This window comes from Pseudonaja textilis, chromosome 8, assembly GCF_049901715.1.
Source record: "Pseudonaja textilis isolate UNSWEBS1 chromosome 8, rPseTex1.2, whole genome shotgun sequence".
Taxonomy (NCBI): Eukaryota; Metazoa; Chordata; class Lepidosauria; order Squamata; family Elapidae; genus Pseudonaja; species Pseudonaja textilis.
Window position 1 is genome coordinate 35,984,376 of NC_141997.1, and position 24,993 is coordinate 36,009,368.

Below are 24,993 nucleotides of genomic sequence, written 5' to 3' on the forward strand. Positions count from 1 at the left end.
TGACTGTCACTTGATTGGGGTAATTGTTTACTGCTTGTCTGGTGTTAATCCAGATATTAGAGTCATAGAACATCTGCAAACAACCAAGCTCAGAGAGCATCAAGAACTCCACAGCTGATAACTGAATAACTTTTCTAATTACATGACTAATATTCCCTGGGCATTTACTAATAATTATTTCACCTTATTCTTTTAGGCTCCTCCACTTAGGTCTGAAATAGGAAACTGTTTTTACTTTTTGCACCACTTCAAAAGAAAAAAGAATGAAAAGAATAAAATTTTAGGACATTTATTTGAAGGGATTAAGATTGTTAAGAGTAAAAGGAAGTAATATCAAGTTGGTTTATTTGATCCTAATTAAAATAAATAACATGTTGTCTCCAGGAACTCTTAATGGACTTTTGTTGATTAAAACTCAAATGATGAACTTTTATAGATTTGTTTATATATAAAAGATGGGATTATTGGAAGAAGAGATATATTGTGGCATTTTAAGAGGTCATAAATTACTAAAAATGTTTATATTTGTTGAGATGGAAGAAGTCATTTCTTTATACATTTCTTTTTGTTTACTGTATTTTTTTTTCTACAAGTAAATGTAGAATATCTATATATATAAAAGTCAAATACCACTTACGCATCATCACAAAATCTCTAGAACTATGTCGCCTACAAACTTGAAATTTGGCACATATGTTGCTCTTGGCTTCTAGATGCTAAGAAAGGATTTTTCAAACCATCAGAGCATTAGTATTTCCTATATTATTATTATTAACATGCTCTCATGCTAAGGAGTTCTACTCCCCCTCCCCACCTGAAAAGAAATCTCTTCCAAATGCAAAACACAAGCAGAGGAGTTTGTTTCAGAGTAGCTTTAGTACAGAATAGTTGAGCTAAGCCACGCCCAGGCTCCTTGCTATCTCCTTCTTGCTCACACAGCAAATACTGTTTCAGTTTCCATGTTTCAGTTTCCAAACAGCCCTCAACTCTCTCACATACTGACAGGATGCTAGCCAGATGAATACCGATGGATGCCGGTAGGCAGAGGCACAATTTTCCCCCTTTATATTCCTCCCCCAAAACTAAGCCCGATCACATAGTTGTGAAGCAAAGCATGGGTATAGAGCTTTTATTGAATAATATATTCAATAAAATGTTTAATCAACTTATAACTTTGCCCTAGAAATAATAATAATAAAAATAACGGCTGTTCTTAACTCATATGCACAAAAAGTCACAAAATGTCACAGTCATTGTGATGGCAAAAAGGCGCCCCAAAACAAGAACAAATATTAAAACTATTACAAAGTTATGGCTGTTAGGCAATTCCACACAAAACACCTTGAATAAATATCGGGGGCTAACTGAGAAGACAGGAGAGACCAGATCGCAGAGGTATGGTCTGGTTCAGTCATTAAGAGACACACACATAAACACACAAATCAAATTCCAGAACCCCTAGGTGTTCCACCATTGCATAAAAATCCTTTGGAAGAATTGAGCACACAATTGAGGGTCTTTACACCTTCCATCATATTTCGCAGTACAAGATCCATCATTGCAAGGAGGAATGGTTGACAGAATGATTGCTTCCCAATTCAGGTTTAATATGCAGACAATTGGGATACCAGTTCTGTCCAGTGCAGGGATGGTAGAAGTTAGTCTGAATGGTCAATAGGCCCCGCTTCTCCATTCATCTAGGGAGACCTTTGTAGCAATTTTGACATAGGTGTTGACTGAGGTTATGCAGGTTGGAAGCAGGGAGTTCTGAACAGAATTAAAAAAAAAAAAGTCTTGCGCAGCAGTTCCCAATTCAGTCATTTTTCTTTTCTTGAACAAAAGCATTTGGTTTCTGAGCGAACGTTTCTGCAACCAGCAATGGAAAAACCAGGGAAGCATCAGCATAGACCTGATAAAGAGAAAAATATGAGAGCTCAGATAGTTGGTCCCTCTCCAAAACGTTCATCTGCTTTTTCTAAAATATATTGCCTGTCAGGATGATTATGATGGTAGTCCTGGATCATGCCTCATCCATGCCAGCACGTGATCTCTCAGTCCCTTCTTGTCCCACATACCTTGACAGGCTTGGCATCCATACGGATCTTTCCCCAGGACACTGCCTCGTCAGGCCGAGCTCCTGAATCTGAGCCATCAAACTCCTGTGCGGTGTTGACATATACAGAGAAGTCAGCTCCATTTCTCTGGAAACCCAAAAAAAAAAACACACCCCAAAACCATTGGTGACCTCTAAGTCTCAGCTGACTGATTATATCCTTAATCTATACATAGAAAAGCGAAATGCCCCTCATGCATTATCACAAAATCTCCAGAACTGTAAAGCCTACAAACTTTAAATTTGGCACGTATGTTCCTCTTGGCTTCTAGGTGCTCACTAAGAAAGGATTTTTCGAAATGACCATTCAGATCATTAGCATTGCTTATATTATTATTATTAACACGCTCTGATGCTAAGGAGTTCTACTCCCCCTCCCCACCTGAAAAGAAATCTCTTCCAAATGCAAAACACAAGCAGAGGAGAGGAGTTTCAGTTTCACACCACCAAGCAGCTTTAGTACAGAACAGTTGAGCTAAGTCATGCCCAGGCTCCTTGCGGTCTCCTTCTTGCTCACACAGCAAATACTTTCGGTTTCCAAACAACCCTCAACTCTCTCACACACTGACAGGATGCTAGCCAGATGAATACCGATGGATGCTGGTAGGCAGAGGCAGAATTTTTTTCTGTGTTTTCCTCCCCCAAAACTAAGTCCAACAACATAGACCCAATCATTATTTAGCATACCATTGTCCACTCTTTTGAAGAACATCAAAACTCCTTGTAGAAGTCCTTCCAAGCCTACTAAATAGGACGGTATGAAGAATGTCCAAGGCCTGATTTGATTCAACACGCAGGAAAGAAACTCATAGCATGGGGTCTTCCTCATTGGGAAGAATTACCACGATCTCAACTGGAAATTCCAGTTTTGTGGCAATGACCTGTGAGTTGAACAACTCCAAGGCTATACTTGCAACCATTTTAATTCTCTGCAGAACTCTCCAACATAAAAACGTTCACCTTCTGCACTCTTTTCTGGTATAATGGATTACTAGATTGCCTTTAAATATTTATATTTTGTTTTTATTGTTGCAAGCCCTTTGGTTAAAATTATAGGAATTGAGGGATAGCACCAAGATGTCTCTATATTAATTTTGCTTAAACAAATGTTTTTTTTTTTCCTCACATCATAGTCTCTCCCTTCCAAATCAACCTTGGCTTTGTGGCTACTACACACCACTGTCCCTCACCATCAAATTTGCATTGGCAATGTGGTGCTTAATAAGGCCTCCACCCAAGATGATCATTCCTGTCTTCCGGGCAAAGATGGCCTGGCTGTTAATGAGTCTCAGGTCTGTAAAAGAGATGATAATAATGGTTATGATGGAGGTGTTGCAAACACACATTGCACATCTCAATAATAAAATAACAGCTGCTGAGCTTTCAACATACAGCATTTGCTAACCTTAACTTCAATGCAAGAACCGCACTGGAAGTTTACATTGTTGGCATGTCATTCCAATCAGATTGGTGTTTGTGTGTGTGTGTGTGTGTGCACGCGCGTGCGCACATGTATAGGCATGGTGCTTATCTCCATTTCTTGGCCATGGAAGCCAGCATTGTCCAAAGACACTTCCATGATCATGTAGCCAGCATGGTTATTTGCCAGAGGTGCACAGAAAACTGTTACCTTCCCATGAAAGTGGTACCTATTTATCTACTCGCATTTGCATGCTTTCAAACTGATAGGTTGGCAGGAGCTAGGACAGCTCATCCAGCCATGCAGCACTCAGATCCTGAATTCGGGCTGTCAGCTTTCCATACATATTTGGGGGAGATAAGTATCATTACTAAACAAAGAACTGAATGCTCCCTCAGAGTTAGGCATACTGCATCTACTGTATTTACCAGAGCTAATCTCAAGTTTGAAAATGAGGAAGTTTTTAGCTGTTTAATTTTACCACCTAAGCTGTAATGTCCCAGCACTGGAAAACTCTTGATAATATAACAGTTGAAAGTTCTCTTTCAGGGCCTCTTGAACTGCTGCAGAAAAAAACCTCACAAACTTAAAATAATAAAATATCAGAGGCAGAAAGCAAATTTTTATCAAATTTTGTTAAGGCAAATGATAAAATCCATCCAAGATTTGATAAAAATATGCTTTCTGCCTCTGATATTTTATTACACTCTATTAAGAGTGTAATATCAACATTGTACATCCTGTATATTTGGTAAATTTCTACATGTACGGTGCTGTCTCTTTACTTGATTTTTAGTACTTTTTTATTTTCAAAAGTTCTCTTCTATGCATCTTGGATTAATGTTAATTTAGTTACTTGATATTTGTTAATCGGAGTTCAATAAATTTTTATATCTAAAAAAAGGAATATAGCATCAGCACCATTGAGCTGCCCTTCTGAGCTAAGGCAGAAGTTGCAAGCAGATTATTACTGATGATTAAGGGGCCCACTTATGTTGCAAATTATCTTCATTCACCTTCTACGATGTCCAGCACAAGACCTGGCTTCTTATAAGAATGGAAGAAAATCATGTCTCCGAGGGATCCATCTGTTATTGCTGGGCTCAATACAGGGATATTATTCTGTTGAGAAAATATAAGTAGCATGGCTCACAGAAGCTAGAGATGCACTTCCTGCATTTGTTTTATGGATTAAAAATGTATTTATCTTTGCTTGGAGGCCAGTTTTAAAGGAAAATCTAATACTGGAGGAAAGAACAAGCTAGTTACTGGGAAATGTGTGGGACAACTATATTTGCAATATCAAGGGTCATGTGCAAGATCATATAAATACAGGTAGTCCTTGACCTATGACCGTGATGGCGAACCTGTGGCACACAGAACTATTTGTGCCAGCACGTGAGCTGCAGACATACTTACCTCACTGCTCATGTATGCGCCTCACAACTGATTTTCAGCTGGTTTGAGTCCTTTTTCGGCCTCCTAAAGGCTTGAGGAAAGCTTCTACAGGCTTCTAAAAGCTTTGTAGGCCGAAATCTAGCCCCGTTTTGTCTGGTATTTTCAGAAAAACAGGAAGTGACGAAACTGGGCTAGATTTCACCCTACAAAGCTTGTAGAAGCCTGCAGAAGTCTTCCTCAAGTCTTTGGGAGGCCGAAAATCAGCTGTGAGGTGTAGTGCAGGTGAGGGGGAAGTGGGGTGTGAATGTGGGATTGCATACGCATAAGAGACATGAGGGGGCGTGCACATTGCCTTCTGGGTGCTGGCACACTAGCGCAAGCGTGCAAGTGCGCACAATTTTTGGCACAGGAGCCCCAAAAGGTTAGCCACCACTGACCTATGACAACTGAGCCCAAAATTTCTGTTGCAAAGCAAGACAGATGTTAAGTGAATTCTATCCCATTTTACAACCTTTCTTGGCACACTTGTTGAGTGCTGAACTTGATAAGTTCAGTTATCACTGAACTTGATAAGTTAGTAACACGGTTGTTAAGTGAATCTGATTTCCCGCTTGACTTTGCTTGTCCAAAAATCACAAAATTTGATCACATGATGCCCAGGACACTGCAAACATCATAAAATACATGCCAGTTGCTAAGTGTCCAAGTTTTGATCATAGAACCCTGGAGATGCTGCAATGGTTATGTGAAAAACAGGCATCATTCATTTGACCAGTGCTGTTGTAATTTCAAATTGTCACTAAAAGAATGGTGGTAAGTCGAATATTACTTGTATAAAACAGGTCTTGAGATTATCAGAGATTAGAAAAAGGAAGACACTCCCGTTTAGGTGAAACAAAGAAGAGCAGCTAAACACAAAGAAGTGAAACAACGAATTGAATAGGAATTCCTTTCTCGGCCTACCTTTTGAGCCCAATAACAGACTGATTCTGGATTGTTGATTTCCTTGCCAAGCCGAGCAATGAGCTTGGATGGAGTCCATTTCATACCCTGAAGGGCAGGGAGGATCGAAGGATGGTTAGACAACACAGATGGGTATCGGAAAAAGTTAAGCACAAGGATGTCTTTATTTGAGATGTTTCAGACATGAAAATAACTGAATCTAATAAACAAAAAATAACTTTGGATTCAAGAGTTAGGATTTACTATTATTAGGACTTGGTTTTAATGTTACATTGCCCTTCACCCCTTAGAACAGGGGTGTCAAACTCAAGATTCAGGGGCCAGATCCAGCCTGCCAGATGGTTAGATCTGGCTCATGGGGCCACCCTGGAAACAGCAAAGGATCGACCCACGGTGCCTCCACCAGCTCAGGGAGGCTATGCAAGATTCCTTTTTTGGCCGCGACAGCCTCCTGCAGCCCTTTGCCAACGAAAACGGAGGCCCAGGGAGGCTCTGTGCTTGGTTTTGACTTGCAGAGGGCTGCAGAAGGCTGTTGCAGTCAAAAACGGAGCCTCAATGAGTGACATCAAGCTGGCCACTCCCACCCTGGCCACGCCCCTGATCCCCACCCCCCACCCCAAGATCAAACACAACCCTGATGCGTCTCTCCATGAAATCGAGTTTGACACCCCTGCCTTACAATACATTTTCTTCTCCCTGGGACATGAAGGAATAATCCAAAGATTCAAAATTAGCATACACATTTTGCAATCATCATACAGAAAAACAACCCAAACCTAGACTTTTTTCACCCTTAACAGTTCAGCTCTCACCTCTGTGTCTTGTTCAATCACCATCTGGTCTAGGATTGGCATTAGCCAATCCTCAAACTTGCAGTAATTGTCATTGGGCACTAAGAGATTCCCAATCCTAGAGGAAGGGAAAAGGAAATAGCTATTGATCTCTACTTTGCATTGTCTTTCTAGGCACCACAAATTAAATCACCTTCTCAAAACTATACGTAAGATAACATCAGTTATTATATAGGAGGAAATGGAAAGTAATATCTGGGCACAATACCAGTCACAGAAATAATAAAAGATGCTGATTTCTGATGAGGTCGGATTATCCTTCAACATGACTAAAGGAACCACCTGTTAATTCCATTCTTCCGTAGTTCTTTCCCTTGCAAGCTAAAGTCTCCAATGTAAGTGGGTGCCAAGCATTTGATCAGATCTTCCTCCACACCACCTGCTGTGGTCACCAAAACATCAACCTACAAAATCAAAAGTAACATTCAACAAAGGATACAAAAGATCAAAGCTTGTTTGCAATTAACACGCTAGAAAATAACAATTTTATACTCATGTAGATTTTTAGCGAAGGATATTTACTACATAGTAAGGTTGTATTGCTTTTATTCTTTTAATCTTTCTAATTATCTTCTCCTACTGGTATCATGATTTATCACTGTTGTTTCTATACACACTGAGAGCTTAGGTATGTCCACTGAGAGCTTATGTTTGTATGTACACTGTACATTTGTACGTACACTGAGAGCTTATGCACTGGAGACAAATTCCTTGTGTGTCCAATCACATTTGACCAATAAAGAAGTCAATTCTATTCTGTTCTAATTCTATTCTGATCTAATTCTATCTATTCTGTTCTAATTCTATTCTATTCTGTTCTAAATATATTCTGTTTCTGTTCCATTTCTGCTTCATTCTACTCTACTCACTCTACTCTACTCTACTCTACCTCTACTCTACTCTCCTCCTCTGTGAAGGATTACTTTGGTTCAGTTTTGCCATCAATCACACAACTTCAATGGCTGATCATCTCTTTTCAGAGTGATTGAAGAAGTATTTCCCATGACTTCTTTCTTTCCAGCCATGTATATCCATCTAAATGCCAGAGAACCATGTGGTATAACAAATCCCCCATAATTCTTCTTTCTGAAACACCCATTTCCTTTTCCAACCACATAAACATACAAAAATTTTTTTTTTACTTAGAAATCAAAGGTGGAAATATATTTCTCAATCAAGCCATACCATGTTATGTTGCACCAGATAGCGGATGGACTCACGAACACCTGAGCTGATGAGGTTGGATGTGAAGCCCAAGAAAATTGTACAGCTGGTCAGGCAGCGAGAACAGGGATTCAAATCAGCATGATTCCCTTCATCCTCCCCTAATGGTGTCAACTTTGCTTCTATCTGCAACAGAATTCAATCATTTGAATCAAATTCAACCCAGGTGAAACACTGTATTTCAGAGCTCATAGCAGGGAAGAAGGCCAAACAAGACAAACAAATCTTGTTTACAAAAACAAATCCTTTAAGCTACTTATAATTGCAGAAAAAATGGGACACAGTCATAAGGAATAGGTACATTTGATTTTAAAATGTTAGTTTACTTCCAGTTTAGATAATCTGAGATGGAAAGTGGCTTGATGAATTAAAAAAAAATATGTAAGTGTAGTTTGTGGGCCTTCCTGATTTCTAACAAATTCTACCAAAAATCAAAGTCTAAATGAATCCTGTTGTTAATGTTAAAATAAGCACATGTCAAAGATAAGGTGGCTGGCATAGTTTATGAGTTAAAATTAATTTAGTTTTGGGGACTTCTGGTTTGAGCTTCTTCAGCGACAGACCGAAACCTCGTTTCTGCTTTGATCTGTGCTCGCCGCTGGAGCGCCCCGAGCCTGCTGGTTTTGGGGCTAAGCCACCCCGTAGAGGTGGTGAAGAGGGGGGAGACTGCCTGAAGGGTTGAGGAGAGCCGCATCTCTCCTCCCCAGCTGGCCATTACTCCCTTTCCCGAAGGCAGCTGCAGCGGTGGTCAGAAATGGCCACCACAAAGAACTCGACCGGAAAAGAATGTGCAGGAGGAAGATAAGAAGAGAAAGTTTTGGTTGACCGGGTCAAACAGCAAAAGCAACAAATAAGGTACCCTGGAATTGAAGCTGTTAAAAAACAATAACATTGTTCCCTAAGAAGATTTTTAAGCTGCGAAGGAGAGAGAAAAGGGAAAAGATTTGGTTTTCTCCTTTTCTTATACTGACAACTAAGAGACTTAAGCAAGAAATTGGAAAAAAATCTACTTTGACATCAATAGGCATTTAATGCTGAAAATAAAAAAATCAAAGGGATAATAAAGATTTCTGGATAATTAAAAGCTTTTGAAAACAGGAAAGGAGAGAAAAAGAATAAAAGGGTAGGATCTGGAAGGGAGGAGACTGCCTGGAATTAAAAAAGAACTTATAGCAAAATCTCAACAGAACTTCCAAAAGATAAATTCTAATTGAAATATCGCAACAAAAACCCCAGGAAGAAAAAGTTGAAAAAGAAATAAGAAGATATAACTTGGGACTAACTGGATTACTTGATGATTTCTGGATTCTTGGTTATTGTTTTGAATGACTAAAATCAATTGGATGGTTCTTTAAAACTGTTTAAAATGGCTCCACTTTTAGAAGAACTGAAAATGGAACTTAAAAAGTACAAAGAAGATGCACAAGAACGGAGAGGTTCTTTTGGCTTCGTATTTCAATTTTTAGAAATGGAGATTTGGAATTATGAGAAACAACAAGAAATGCCTGCAGAACAAGAAGATTGCGATAAAGAAGAAGCCATCTTTAATGAACAAGTAATCTTAGATGGGGGAAAAAAGGAAAGGGGGGAAAGAGAATGGAAAGTTTAAGATTGGGAAAAACAACTGCAAAAAAAATAGAGTGAAAAATAAGTATAAAATCAGAAAGCAACAGAAGAGGGAAATGCAGAAGAGAGAATTAGAACTAGATAGACAAGGGGGTAAAAAGGGGAGGGGGAAGATGAGAGGGAAGAAAGAAAGGAAAAGAAGTTATAAAGGACAGAAGCAAAATATAGTGAAACAGGGCCTATTTAGAGATAATGGGTGAAAACTTAATGGAAAAGGGGATTCTGCAAAGGTACACAAGATAGTATGGTTATATTAGAAGCAGAAATAATTTTAGGAAATATGAAACAATGTATGATTAAAATGTCTGATAAAATAGCTATCATAATTCAGTGGAATGCTTGTCAATAAATAAATGTAACAAAATGAATATTTAATGATCTATAAAACATACGTGAAGAGAAATAAGGGAAACATTAATTATGAAGATTATGTATTTTTAAGGAGGTATGATATTTAATTGAAAAGAAGTGTTAAAGATGTTAAGATTTTAATGATTATTAATGATAGAACTGAACTAGAATGGAATGAGGGTTTATAATTACATATATTTACAATCGTTTTTTTTTAAAGAATATAGTGTGTATTATAAGAATGTACCAAGCAGAATTCGATTGGAACTTACGTATTATGTATTATATTGAAGGTCATAAACTTAAGGTATATATTGAAGTTTAAATAAGAGTTGAGTGGATGTAATTAAAAAATATAAAGGTGTCATACTCCAATTAGTAACTACAGGAGAAAATTTGTTTAATGAGAAAAGATAATATAAAATTGAAACAGAACAGACAAAAGTATAAACATAATGATTTGAATTGAGATGAGATAATCAAAATAAAATTGAGAAAATTAAAAGAGGGGAAAAACTATATAGAAAATATAAAATAGTATAAGATATGGAATAAAATACAAAAAGGAGCATGAAATTGAGTTTTGTGTCTGTATAAAGAAGTTCAACCTGGGACCATATTTTCAAAAAAGATGTTTTACTTGTATTTTGTATGTGTGAAAACCCAAATAACACTTTATTAAAAAAAATTAATTTAGTTTTAATTTATGTTTAGAACGTAAGAAAATGTTTGTGGATTTTAAGCCTGTAGTAGTTAAAGCAGGATCTGAACATAGAAGAAAAAGATGAGAAGGAGAGAGAGTTGTTTTGAAATTAAATCAACTAGCAAAGATAAAACAACCACAATCAGGTGTTATTGATGTTTTGCAAGAGATGTTTTTGCAATGGAGACTGTTATTTAAAATATAAAAGATCTGTATACAGACTTGCAATGTGTTATCAAGCTTGTGAAAACAATTATCTTGTTCATGGCTTGGTAGGCAAAAAGCAAAAGTTACCAAAATAAAAAAGATTTTTGGGGCACCCACCACTTCAAGATGATTCCATTCAAAATCTACTTCATTCCCTCAGCCTCATCATACCACAGGTTGCCCATCTAAATCCAGACCACTATGGATGTTATTAACTAGTTGAATTCTATGCCGTAACAATGAGATTAAAGTTCATCACTTTTTTCAGAATTGGGCAGTCTAGTCATTGGGCAAATAAACAAAATTGGCCTTTTATAACCATTTTGTACCCAAAGCTCAATGTACCTAATCCCTGTGATCCAATTGAATCGTAACATACGAATAGAATATTGTGAGAATGCGAGCAAATAAAAGATACACAGGATAGGCAAGAATGTATATTCATGAAAGTGGAGATGTAGTTAGGTGATATATAGTCATTAAGCACATTCAAGGATGGAAATCAGTATCTACCTTTCTATCTAGTCTATTGTCCCTTTATCCCATCAGAAATTGTTCTGGCCACTTACCATTCGATTGATTTCATTCACAGCTTGTCCAAAACTGGTAGCCTGGAAACCAGTGTTGAGATACGACTGGAGCAAGGCATGATAGTCTAATCCCTGGTCAAAATCATAGCCTTGTACAGTTGAGCTTCCATTGGGAAGTTCTCCGCTGGGCTTTAGTACGGCTGCCACTGCTCCAGCTGGTAGGGCACTAGTCACATTCTCCATCAGGTGAAAGGTGAGGCAAATTATAGTCTGGGAAAATAAAGTCACAAATAAGATTTGAGTTTAGAAGATTTTCTGTCCTGTAACTATCATTACAGAATCATGGATCTACACTTCTTAGATTTCTAGGGTCCTACAAATCAAGTTTTCTGTGTAAGGAAAAAAATAAGTTTGAATAATTTTTCCCATTCATTTCCCTATTTTCTGGATGGCCAATTCCATACAAATAGTGATGAACTTACATTAGCAGTTCATCCCAATGAACTATTTATCTCCAAGCAATTCTGGATAATGACATGCATGTTGAATAATCCCCATTTCCCCATATCAATTATTTTGCCTCAATAAACACAAGGAGTCTGTTAGGTACAAATGTATTTGAAATAAACTGAAATGGTAAATGTATTTGAAATAATACATTTATTATGTAATGCATAATGTAATACATTATTTCAAATGTATTTGAAATAAACTGAAATGGTAAATAAACTGAAATAAAGCAAAATTTAGGTTCAACCAGAGACAGAAAGACATTCCTGAGAAAGATTACACTATCAATTATATAAAAACTGTGATGTTGATGCTATTATACAACTTGGTAGAGCTTGGGGTATGAACTTAGTAGTATGGGCTGTAGGCTTATCTTTTCAGAGGTTCTACCAGTATACAAGGAACAAAAAGGGAAAGGCCAGCGTGTAGCAGAGTTTAATGTGTGGCTAAAGGAGTGGTGTAAAAGGGAGGGCTTTGGTTTTATTAGTCATGATGTCTGCAGCTGGTCCAAAGAAAAAAATGTACAAAAGAGATGGTTTGCATCCATCAAAGAAAGGGACTGAGTTACTTGGCATTAAATTCACAGATTTTCTGGATAAACATTTAAACTGAATAGCGGGGACAGAGAATTAATGGATACAGAACATTTTTGTCCCAGCAATCTAAAATTAATAAGAATACCACTGCATGTAACATAGATGTTTGTGCAAGTAAGATTATCAACCTTGCTCTCAAGCAAAACCAAGCATTTAATAGTGAGTGCCATACCATGTGCATTAATCAAACAGGTGGCAAGAAAGTAGGGGCAGTCAGGCACAACACAGGTTATGTAGAGAGTAAACACAGCATCAGACATAAAGGTCTAAAATGCCTATATACAAATACACAAAGTCTAGGGAACAAACAGGGTGAACTAGAATTACGAATACATGAAGGCAGATATGATATAGTTAGAATAACAGAAACTTGGTGGGATGAAACCCATGACTGGAACATACTGGTAGAAGGATACAAACTGTTCAAAAAAACCCAGACCCTATAAAAGAAGAGGTGGAGTTGCATTGTATGTAAAGGGCCACTATATTGCTACAGACATGCATGAAACCAAAGATGAAAGCCTCCTAGAATGCATATGGGTCAATATAAAAGAAAAAAAAAGAATAACATGGCTATAGGTGTATATTATAGGCCACCCAAGCAGAAAAAAATAGATGTCCTTTTTGCCAACCAACTAACAAACATATGCAGGAAACACACAACAATAGTAATGGGGGACTTCAATTATCCTGATATCAATTGGAAAACTAATTCTGCACCAAGTGAGAAATCAAATAAGTTCCTAACCAACCTAGCTGACAACTTTGTTGTCCAAAAAGGTAGAGGATGGAACTAGGGGGACAGCCATACTGGACAATTCTTAGAAACAGAGAAGAAGAGATAGAGGGAGTTGAAACTGCAGGAATCTTGGGTGAGAATGACCATGTCATACTAGAATTCAACATAACACAAATACAAGCAACAGAACATAATGACACCAGAGTCTTGGATTTTAAAAGAGCTGATTTTAATAAACTCAGAGAGAACTTGGAAAAGATTCCATGGATGAAAATCCTAAAGGGGAAAACAACTCAAGAATCTTGGGAAACTCTAAAAAGTATGATCATAGGAGCCCAGACCAGCACAATACCACTGAGAAAGAAAAACAAGAAATCCAAGAAGAAACCAGCATGGCTGCACAAAGATCTCTCTGGCAAATTGAAAGAAAAAAAGGACAAGTACAAAAAATGGAAAGAAGGACATACAATTAAGGCAGAATATCAGCAGACAGCCAGAATCTGCAAAGACAAAGTCAGGATAGCAAAGGCTCAGAACGAACAAAGACTTGCAATAAAAGTCAAAGTCAAAAAAAGTTTCTTCCAACATATAAATAACAAGAAAATCAAGGAAACAGTTGGTCCACTAAAGAGAGAAGATGGCAAGGAAGTAACAGGCAACAGAGAGAAAGCAGAATTGCTTAACTCATTCTTTGGATCCGTCTTCACGCAAAAAGAAACTATAGCTCAACCCATCAAAAACATAACTGTAAAAGACAGACCAGAAATAAAAGTTAAAATAAGCAAAAAAAATAGTAAGAGAACACCTGTCTGATCTTGATGAAAACAAATCGCCGGGGCCTGATGGATTATATCCCAGAGTTTTAAAGGAGCTGGCAGAGGTCATCTCAGAACCACTGCATTTTTCAAAAATCCTGGAGCACCGGGGAACTACCAGAGGACTGGAAAAGAGTTGATGTGGTTCCCATCTTCAAAAAAGGAAAAAAAAACAGACCCAGGAAACTATAGACCAATCAGTCTAACACCAATACCCAGGAAGATACTGGAAAAGATAATAAAAAAACAGATCTGTCAACATCTAGAAACATGTAAAGTAATAACTAGCAATCAGCACGGATTTGTTAAAAACAGATCATGCCAAACCAATCTTATTTCATTCTTCAACATAGTGACTAAATTAGTAGACCAGCAAAATATTGTGGACATAATATATTTAGATTTCAGCAAGGCATTCCATAAAGTAGACCACAATCTACTTCTTAGTAATCTAGAAAAAAGTGGAATAGATAGCACTACCACTAGTTGGACTTGCAAATGGCTGGCAAACTGTACTCAACGAGTAGTCCTTAATGGGTCTAAGTCTACATGGAGGGAAGTAAGCAGTGGAGTGCCACAAGGTTCTGTCTTAGGCCCAGTACTCTTCCATATCTTCATTAACAACTTAGATGAGGGAATAGAAGGGGAATTTACCAAATTTGCAGATCATGCTAAGCTGGCAGGAATAGCTAACACCCAAGAAGATAGGCTCAAGATCCAGATGGATCTTGACAGATTAGAACACTGGGCCATATCCAATAAAATGAAATTCAATATAGAGAAAAGTAAAGTCCTACACTTAGACAATAAAAACCAAAAGTACACATATAGACTGGGTGAAACCAGGCTCTGCAGCAGTAACTGTGAGAGGGATCTTGGAATCTTAGTGGACAACCAGCTAAATATGAGCCAGCAGTGTGCAGCCGCCGCCAAAAAAGCTAATGCAATCCTAAATTGTATTAAAAGAGGGATACAATCAAGATCAAGGGAAGTACTAATATCATTCTATAAAGTCTTAGTAGGGCCACACCTAGAGTACTGCACCCAGTTTTGTTCACCACACTATAAAAAAGATGTTGAAACTCTATAAAAAGTACAGAGAAGAGCAACCAGAATGATTAAAGGACCGGAGACTAAAATATATGAACAATGGTTACAGGAACTGGGCTTGGCTAGCCTAGTGAAGAGAAGGACCAGGAGAGACATGATAGCAGTCTTCCAATATTTGAGGGGCTGCCACAGAGAGGAAGGGGTCAAGCTATTTTCTAATGCACCCGAAGATGCTTTAGACAAGGGATAATGGATGGAAACTGAACAAGGAGAGATTTAATCTGGAAATAAGGAGAAACTTTCTGACAGTGAGAACAATCAACCAATGGAACAGCTTGCCCTCGAAAGTTGTGGGAGCGCCATCAGTTGAGACTTTCAAGAAGAGATTGGACTGCCATTTGTCAGAAATGGTGGAGGGTCAGCTACTTGGGTGGGGGGATGGACTAGATGACCTACAAGGTGCCTTCCAACTCTGATGATCTGTTATCTGTTCAAAAGGGGGACAAAATAAAAGAACTCTTGGATTATAGATTGGTTTTATCTCAAGTGATTTTTTTTTAAATGCTACTTTCAGAAGTGCATTGCAATACAAAAGAACATCAACAAATCAATCATAGCAGCCCTGTGAGGAATTCTGAGGACTGTTGGAGTTGAACACCTGAGATTCCTTATCTTTTTGCTTTACCATTCCACTTTCTCCTAGGAGACACAACTTTGCAAATATTCCTCTTCAGGCATTTCAGGTTTGTGGTCACTTTTTTAACTTGCTAAATCTGGGAAAAGTAGATGTTCCTTAGATTCCGGGCCACTCCAGGTTTCAAAGGCATCTGAGAAGGATGAGCATGCAAGTGCCTATGTATGTTGCCAAGATGCCATGCAAGGAGGGGGAGGCTCGCAGGACATCAGTGCAATATTTCTTTTGTCCTTTTACCTGCAAACACACTTCTGTGTATGCCCTGTGAGGTGGCACGGATACAGAAGAGTGCTCGTGTCGCCCCCATGGTCCCACCCGCCCAGCTTTTGTTCTGCCTCCACAGAAGAGCTTCGACACTGGGGCTTCTTGCGGGCATCAAACGATCCCCACTGAACATCAGAGCAGGATCCTCAATAAAAGCAACGCAATGCAATGCTTTTGTTTTTTTGGGCTGCGGGTGGGTGGGTGGGCAATCAATGCAATGCAAATGCAGGGGTGAGAAATCCTTAGCATCTCCCCCCACCCTTCCAAAACGAAAACCTCCGATTCTTTTAATATCTCTCTCCCACTTTCCTGCCTCTTACCTGGAGATTTTTTTCGAGAGTCCTACGAGCTCTGCCACCCCACGCCTCCTTTCCCTTCTCCCTGGACGTCGGCCGGGCAGAGCAGAGCCGGGCAACCTGTTCGGATCTCCTCGGGCTAAGCCGCACCGAGCGGCCGGCAAGCACAGCCGGGCAAAAGAGCGCTTTAGTTTAGCCGGTTCCACTCGTTCCGCTCGGCAGGGGAAAGGGGGGGAGAACTTCCGCCAGGAGGTGTTCCCTTTCTCCCTTCTCGAAGAGCGGGAGCAGGAAGTCGGCTTCAAGGACGGGCGGAAGCCGGAAGAAGGTTGGCACGTTTTCCTGTGCCAAGGGTAGTCCTAGACCGGGAACGCGCATGTTGTTGTTTTTTGTTTTTGTTTGTTGTTTGTGTTTTACAAAAGGGTCGTCGGGGAGCGCCGTGAAAGCTCTCTTGCCACCCGACTATAAGTCCCATCGCTCCCAACCAGCCTGGGAACAGGGCCTGGGTCCAGGTCGCAGTGTTTCTCAAACTGGGCAACTTTAAGCTTCACGTGTCTATGGCAAGGGTCTTCAAACTTGGCAAGTTTAAGACTTGTGGACTTCAACTCCCAGAATTCCTGAGCTAAAATGACTGGAGGAGGAATTCTGGGAGTTGAAGTCCACATGTCTTAAAGCTGTCAAGTTTGAAGACCCCCCTGGTCTCTGGAGATTCTCAGTCATCCATAGGTCATGGTGCTTTTTTTCAAGAGGCAACTGGACTTTCTAGTTTTGTTTTGGGACAATCATGACCTGAATGCCTGAGAATCTCTACAGCACCTGTAGGCCAGACAAGGAACAATGGATGGAAACTGAACAAGGAGAGATTTAACCTGGAAATAAGGATAAACTTTCTGACAGTGAGAACAATCAACCAATGGAACAGCTGGGAGCACCATCACTTGAGACTTTCAAGAAGAGATTGGACTGCCATTTGTCAGAAATGGTGTAGCATCTCCCACTTGGGCAGGGGGTTGGACTAGATGACCTACAAGGTTCCTTCCAACTCTGATTATCTGTTATCTGTTTTATCTATACAATTTGGGATGAACACCCTTTGTATGGTGTAGGAGTAGGAATGGATTTCCAGAGGAAAGGGGGAAAAATGTAGACTATAGGAACCAGGAGGACTCCTCAAGTGACCCTGGGATGATACAGATATACCTCCCAGTGTTTCAATAACCCTCTAAAAGGATGCACATGACCAGTTGTCTGCAAGGAATATAAATTCTTCCATTCCTCACTATTCGGTCAGGGCTGAAGAAGCTTCCTGGATGAGAAGTGAAACATCTTCAAAAGAAAAAACAAGAAAGTCCAGTTGCCTCCTGAAGAAAAAGAAGCACCTTTGGGTCAACCATAACCTGGATGACCGAGAGTCTCTACAGACTACTTTACTGCATGTTGCCTCTCTCCATTCCTGTTTCTTTTCTAAAGGATCTTTCCGGCTCTTGCCTCACTATTGCTGATCAGGGAAAAAGAGGAGGGTATAGATAATACTATTCAAGAGAGAATCCACTCAGAATATATGGTCTGAGAATGAGGAAACAGGTGCCTTACAGATAGCTTTTGATTTATAATCACAATTGGAGCCAGACTTTCTGCCATAAGTTCTGGTGGTCATAAGTCGAACCAGACCCAATTTGATGACATGTTTACAGCAGTTCAATGAATCAAATGGTTGTGAAGTGACTTATGCAGTTGTTAAGCAAATCCAGCTTTTCTGTGGGTGTGTTTTGCTGGAAATCAACAACAACAACAAAGTTACAAATCACAACCATGCGATTACAGGATGCTGCATTTGGTCATAAATGTGAGCCAGTTGCAGAGTACCCAAATTGCAGTCACGTGACTTCAGGAATAATGCAACGATTATCTGAGGTAACTTTGAACCATCGTTAAATGAAAAGTCTTAAGTCAAGGGAAACTGTCCTGTTACAGAAAGAGACAGAGGTCATCGGGAGAACAAAGGCTACAGAAGTTGATGCACTTGGAGATAGGTGGAATATTCTTTTGAGTCTGCCAAACACAGAGTCAGTCACTGCAAGAAATATTTAAGTTATTAGAGATAAGTAATTTAATTTCTAGGGATCTTGACTACGTTAGCAATGGTGTGATCTTAACAGTTATTTCATTATTTCAGAGCATTTGCAGATTGGGCCAGTTTGCCTGATTCTGGGTAGTCTACATGAACTGAGACGACAACATTCAATGAATTAACTATAAATATTAAATCTGCACCTCTAAGCACTTTAAAATCACCTTGAAATGCTTTCGTGAAGGGAAATGTGTGTGTGCGTGTTTGTGTTGAGTAACCAATTAAATCTCTAGTCTCAGCTCCCTCTGATTCAGAGAGGAGCGATTTTGACCACCCCCTCTGAGGATGTTTGAACAGAATATGCAAAATTACACTTGCTACTGTGCTCCTATGTTAAAATTCAATGTTTCATCCAGCAAGTTAGCATCTTTCAGCATCATATAGTACTCAGTACTGTTGCAAGGAGGAAAAAAAAAACTCTGCATATTTCTTTAGTATTTTTTTTTTAATTAGTTTATAATATAAAATACAAAAATATAAAAGAAAATAGTGGGAAAGTAAGGGAGGGAGTAGAGAAGGGAGGGAAAAGTGTAGGGCAAAGGGAAAAAAAGAAAGAAAAGGTACTGACTTCAGACTTCTTTTGATGCAGTAGAATAAGATAACAGTGTCAAACCTAGACTTTTTACTTTTGCGTAGTAATATAAACTAGCAATTTCTATAACAACAAATCTATTAATCGGTAAAACCCAAAATCATAATTTCATTTTTTTCCCACTCAAGTACAAAGTCCAAAAGCGGTTTCCAAGTAGAAACAAAATTAATATTCGTTTGTTTTCTTCAATCAAAGAAATCAATTTATCCATCTAACTCCATCAACTTTTGCAGCCATTCTCCCATTGTGGGAATCCAAGTATCCTTCCATTTTTGTGCATAGTTTGTGGCCATCAACATATATAACATCAAATGTTCCTTTAGTATTTTGAGGGAGGGCATAATGAAAATATGACAGTTAAGAAATATAATGGAAAAGGGGAATAATTGGACACAATATCAAACATTGCATTGTGCATTGTAAACATTGCAGCAGACAATGACTGAGTAGCCTATTTCAATACTTGTCTCAAGAGGGCCTAGAAGTTGCAGAATTGTCCCAAAGGTGCTTTTTTTTCAAGAGGCAACTGGACTTTCTTGTTTTTTCTTTGAAGACATTTCACTTCTTATTCAAGAAGCTTCTTCAGCTCTGACAGGTAGTGGGGAATGCAAGGATTTATACTCCTTGCAGACTGTTGGTTATTGGCATTGTTTTAGAGGGTCATTGAAGCACTTGGAGATTTATCTGTGCCCTCAGTGCTCCTGGTTCCTGTAGTCTGCAATTTTTCTCTGGAAATCCATTCCTACTCCTACACCATCGAAAGTATGTTCATCTCAAATTGTATAGCCAAAAGTCTGTAGAGATTTTCAGTCATCCAGGTCATAGTGACTGAGTAGCCTATTTTAATAGTTGTCTCAAGAGGGCCTAGAAGTTGCAGAATTGTCCCAAAGGTGCTTTTATTTCAAGAGGCAACTAGACTTCCTTGTTTTTTCTTTGAAGACATTTTGCTTCTCATCCAAGAAGCTTCTTCAACTCTGATAGGATAGTGGACCTGTTGTGTTAATGATCAGCTGTTTGCAAGGAATATAAATCCTTCTATTCCCCACTATCCTGTCAGAGCTGAAGAAGCTTCTTGGATAAGAAGTGAAATGTCTTCAAAGAAAAAAAAACCAAAAAGTCCAGTTGCCTCCTGAAAAAGCACCTTTGGGACAACCATGACCTAGATGACTGAGAATCCCTACAGAAAAGTTGCACAATTAAATGTCCAAGTCCTGCCAATTTCTTTCTTTCTTTTTTTTTTTATGGAGTGGGAGACAGAATATTAACAAAAGAAGTGAGGAAACAGATAATCATTTGCTCTGTAGGACTTTGTCAGGCCAGAAACTAATAATAATTACATCATAACAGGTCATTTCATAGGTTCATGGTTGTCTGGTTTCTATGCAACCATTTAAACGTGGCATATGAATTTACATGAACGGCATTGAATATTGGTGTCATTGCCCAAAATAAATTCTGGAGACTGAAACATTTCCTAAAAACGGTAATTTTTTCCTTTTTTTTACGCATGGGTCTCTCACACAAATAGCTCAGATATGTCAATACAAGATAGTAAAGTCATTCTGTGGGCATTATGCCTACCCAGAAATAAATCTATGAGCAGCCTCCTTGTACAGCTGGTAACTAAATGTGTGGAGGTGGAGGTTGCAAATTAAAGTGAAGAATGTAAAATTACTGTGTCTAAAATAAGATACTTATTTGTTTATTTAAGCTAATGATCCAACCTGCAATCTCTCATGGTACTTTATTCCTGATTCTGCTCGCTTCTTTCTTCAGCTTGCATTGTAAAACACATTTAAGTGATTTAGTAGAGCCTTTTATGGTTGAAAAATAAAAGAAAGGTTTGGGAAAACAATTCTACCTCCTTTGTGTCTCTGATCATGTGTTTATGTCTCAGGAGTACCTTTTATCTCTGGCCAGCTTACAGATTCTTCACACTGAATGAATATTGTAATATATTCAACGGAGTTTATGTGCTATAAGCACAAATCTCCTTTCTTTTTCCTCTACCAAAAAAGGAGATTTATCCTACACGATCACATTTTTGCATTCATTGTAGGCAAAGGAAGACAGCGGGGAATCTTTTCTCAGCCAACCTCCAGTTTTTATATAATACATAAAAGCTATAAAAAGTTAAGCTATTTGAAATGTAAAATGTGTGTATCATTTCACCAACATGAGATTTAGCAGACTTATAAGGATGATTGTGGGTAAAAAAAAATGTACAAAATAATCTCTGGAAATAAACATATTGATGATCCTGGACAGGAGCATAGAGAATAATTATATAATTTATGGAGGAATAATCCTCAAGGTTCAGATCTAATCAAGCCACTATAATAAGTGGTTGCTAGTTGGCAATGAAGACAGTTTATGGTGAATATAAAAATATAAGAATAAAAACAATTATATACTTTAAATAACGAAGATTTTTATACTGAATGTTAACCGTTTGGAACCCCACAGTATTAAGTCAAGAATAAGAGGACAGAATATATGAAAAGGAAATGAAACATTATTTTCAAATTGCACAAACATTTCAATGGTTTCTATCAGGAAAAGCCATTTTGTTCATCCTTAGGGTTTCTAGCCCTTGATAGTGGACAGTGTAATTCCAGTCAATAGATTTATTTATCATGGGGAAAGGAACTGCAGGTAATGTGTTTTTTTTTAATTGATCACATAATAAAGAAGATAACCAGTGCCTAGTCAGACTTTCTTTATTTCCTTTGTGCGTATTTTTTTTTTTTTTTTGGGGGTAGATAGTTTCCATCACACAACTCAACACTCATTGTTTTCAGTTGCTAACTTAGACTTAGAATAACTTTAGTGTCACTTTAAATGTACACTAATCGGCATGTATTAAAATGAAATTTTGTTGCATACTCAAAGGGTCACCATCTCCAATATACACTACATAAACATGGCAAAATAAATAAATACAAAATTATTCATATACCACATATATGACACAGAGAAACAACACAGTCTAGTTCAGAGGTATACATGTACATAGTGAGAAAAACGAATCTTGTGAGTTTGCCAGATGGATGGCATAGAGAACAAAGCTGTTACAGAATCTGGTAGACCTGCTAGAAATACTTTGAAACCTCCTTCCACAGGGGAGCAACAGAAACAGATGTTAAGTGGGTGTGTGGGGTCTCTAACAATCCTTTGAGCTCTAAGCATATAGCGCTTATAAGCAGTATCCTGAATAACAGAAGCCAGCTTCCCATAATCTTCTCCACTGTCCCTACCACTCTCTGTATGTACTTTCTATCTGAGGCACTGCTTCCACCAAACCAAACAGTGATAAAGTTTGTTAAAATTCTCAATTGTGCCTCTGTAAAAAGTGGCCAGGACTGATTTGCACACTTCACTAAGGATGATGTATGGAGAAACCAGTTCAGATCATTAGTTATCTGTACCCCAGATACTCAATACAGGGGGTACAGTATTAATACCACCTCTACAGCTGCATCCTTGATGGAGTATGACTATGCTGGCTCTTTCTAAAATCTACAATGAACTCCTTTGTTTTATTAACATTTAGAACCAGGTTACTTTTATTGCACCAGTCCACCAGAACCTCATCTCTTCCCTATAAGCATCTACCTTATTATCCTAGATAAGACCTTCTACTGCCATGTCATCCACCTACTTCACAATATGATTTGTAAAAATTGCCAAATTTCACAGGCTCCAGTCTTAAAGAACAAGGAATTCAGACCTAATGTGTACCAACTGCATGTAACTCCTTAATGGACCCATAGAATCTTGTGTGCAGCCTGATAGATGGTTCCATGCTCAGCACCTTGAAAGCAACTGTGCCATTGTGTACATTGGTAAGTTGCTGTTTTAGGATACCTAAATCTTTACTGGCTCCAATGAGAACCTACTGTAACTAGGATCACAATGAACAGAAGACTTTATCCTCTTGCAAGGTCATCTTGTGAATTATATACTTTAATTAGTATAATGACTCTTTCATTTTACTTCCATTACAGTTTCTACTGCATAGTGAAATATCAAACTTTATTTCAAAACCAGATAACTCATTTACCACCTTATAGATTTTAATAGTACTAAACAAATCAGAGTTAAATTAAAGAAGTGCACACAGTTAATTTTGAGATTAGGACCTATATAAGATTTAGTGTTTACAAAGAGAATTTCCTATATACTGGAGTAATAACCTCCCAAATCCATCAAATCATAACTTTGAAAGGGACCTTGGAACTCTTCTAATCCAACTCCTTTCCCAAAGCTGGAATCCTCATAGCATTTTGGACAAATGGTTGTCCATAACTTTCTTCAAAACCTGCATCAATGGAGCAAGCTATTCCACTGTTGCTGGTTTCCACCGTTAGGAAATTCTTCCTTATTTCCTGGTTGGATCTCCCTCTGATGTGCTTCAATACATTCTCCTGCCCTCAGATACTAAGGAGAATATATTGATGCCCTCTTCCTTGTGGCAACCCTTCAAGTATTGGAGGTTTTCGCTCAGCTTTCTCTTCATTAAGCTAAATATCCCTAGTTCCTTTAGCTATTTTTCATAGGAGTTAGGATAAGGATTTATCCCTTACCATCTTTGTTGCTCTTCTCTTTACTCTTTCTAGGGACTCACCATCTTTTTTGTAGTGTGGTGAACTGGATGCAGTATGCCAAATGTGGTCCAAGTGCAGTATAGAGGGGTACTATCATTGCCCTTGATCTTGTACTATCTCTCCGTTGAGGCATCTCAGGACTGCATTGGCATTTTTGGTAGTTGCAACACACTGTCAACTCATACTTAAGCAGTGGTCCACCAGGATACCCATGTCTCTCACTGACATTACCATTGAATCAGATATTGCCTATTGTGTATCTGTGCACATGGTTTTTTTTTCCTCCCGTAATGCAGAATCTTAGTTTTTCTCACCGCTGAAAACATCTTGTTGGATAATGTCCAATGATCAAGTCTGTCAAGATTGTTCTGAATCTTGAGACTATCTTGTTAGCAATTTCTCCCAGTTATGTGTCATCAGAAAATTTTATGAGTGACCCCTTAATTCCCTCTTATAGGTCATTTTTGAAGATGTTGAAGAATACCGGGCCCAAGACTCAGTTCTTTCTCAGTTCTTTCTCAGTTCTTTCTGAGAAGATAGTACATGGACAAAACTGAAAATGTAAAAGTTCACAGTGAGCCAAAACCTAATGTAGAAAACATGTGAATCATGTTTTGATTTAAACGTAAGGTTCTTCTCTAAGTTCTTCAAGCTATTGTTTTCCATTCAGTGCATCTTACTGAGATTCTTCAAAGTGAACATGGGTCTATGCTTAAGAATAAAAGATACATTTACCCACTTCGCTTTAAGAATAAACAACTATAAACCACAAATATTTAGCGAGCCAGGAGACACAAAACCTCTAATAGATTGACTATATATAGCTGGAGGGGAACAAACACTGACCAGAATGTACACAATACCAGAAGTCTATATAAACCACCACTGCTTTGTCAATTGTTCTTTTTCTGCATTTTCTTTTCATAATCTAGCTTTAAGGGTTTTTATGTCTTATCATTTTTTATTCAAAATCTGAGATAAATCTAAGGATCTTTATAATGAGCTATTTTTTAGGGGTCTATATATAAAATTACGAACTTCTGTATCTCTTATTTTCTGGCCTTTCATACTGTAATCAGAACTGGAAACCAGTGCTTATCTATTTTAAGGATAGTAAAAAATTATTCCTCCTCACGCTACCCAATTTCTTTGCAATCAGGAGGGCACATGTTCAGCTGTACCAAGATTAATTTGCTTCCATCGCCTGTTGCATTGTAATTATAGCAGATGCAGCCAACCAAATCACCAGCAAGGTCAACCTATATGGGTTGATACACTAATCTGCTATAACTTGTAGCATTTACTTGAGCGAATAA

The 24,993-nt window shown here is 38.3% G+C and overlaps 1 protein-coding gene across 2 annotated transcripts; it reads right to left on the reverse strand.

Moving 5' to 3' along the window:
* Positions 1 to 1,114: 1,114 nt before the first annotated feature.
* On the reverse strand, positions 1,115 to 16,581 carry DHPS (deoxyhypusine synthase). Of its 2 annotated transcripts, none has more exons than XM_026708392.2 (10): positions 16,375 to 16,581; positions 11,426 to 11,656; positions 7,931 to 8,095; positions 7,028 to 7,149; positions 6,707 to 6,803; positions 5,895 to 5,981; positions 4,550 to 4,655; positions 3,304 to 3,407; positions 2,076 to 2,201; positions 1,115 to 1,909 (listed from the first exon to the last, which is right to left on the reverse strand). In XM_026708392.2, the coding sequence occupies exons 2-10, from the start codon at positions 11,627 to 11,629 to the stop codon at positions 1,814 to 1,816; spliced, it is 1,107 nt and encodes a 368-aa protein (XP_026564177.1). In that variant the 5' UTR covers positions 11,630 to 11,656; positions 16,375 to 16,581; the 3' UTR covers positions 1,115 to 1,813. The 2 variants fall into 2 exon arrangements, with proteins under 2 accessions (XP_026564177.1, XP_087794122.1); XM_087937996.1 differs by having other exon boundaries at positions 2,076 to 2,159; positions 16,375 to 16,576.
* Positions 16,582 to 24,993: the final 8,412 nt, after the last annotated feature.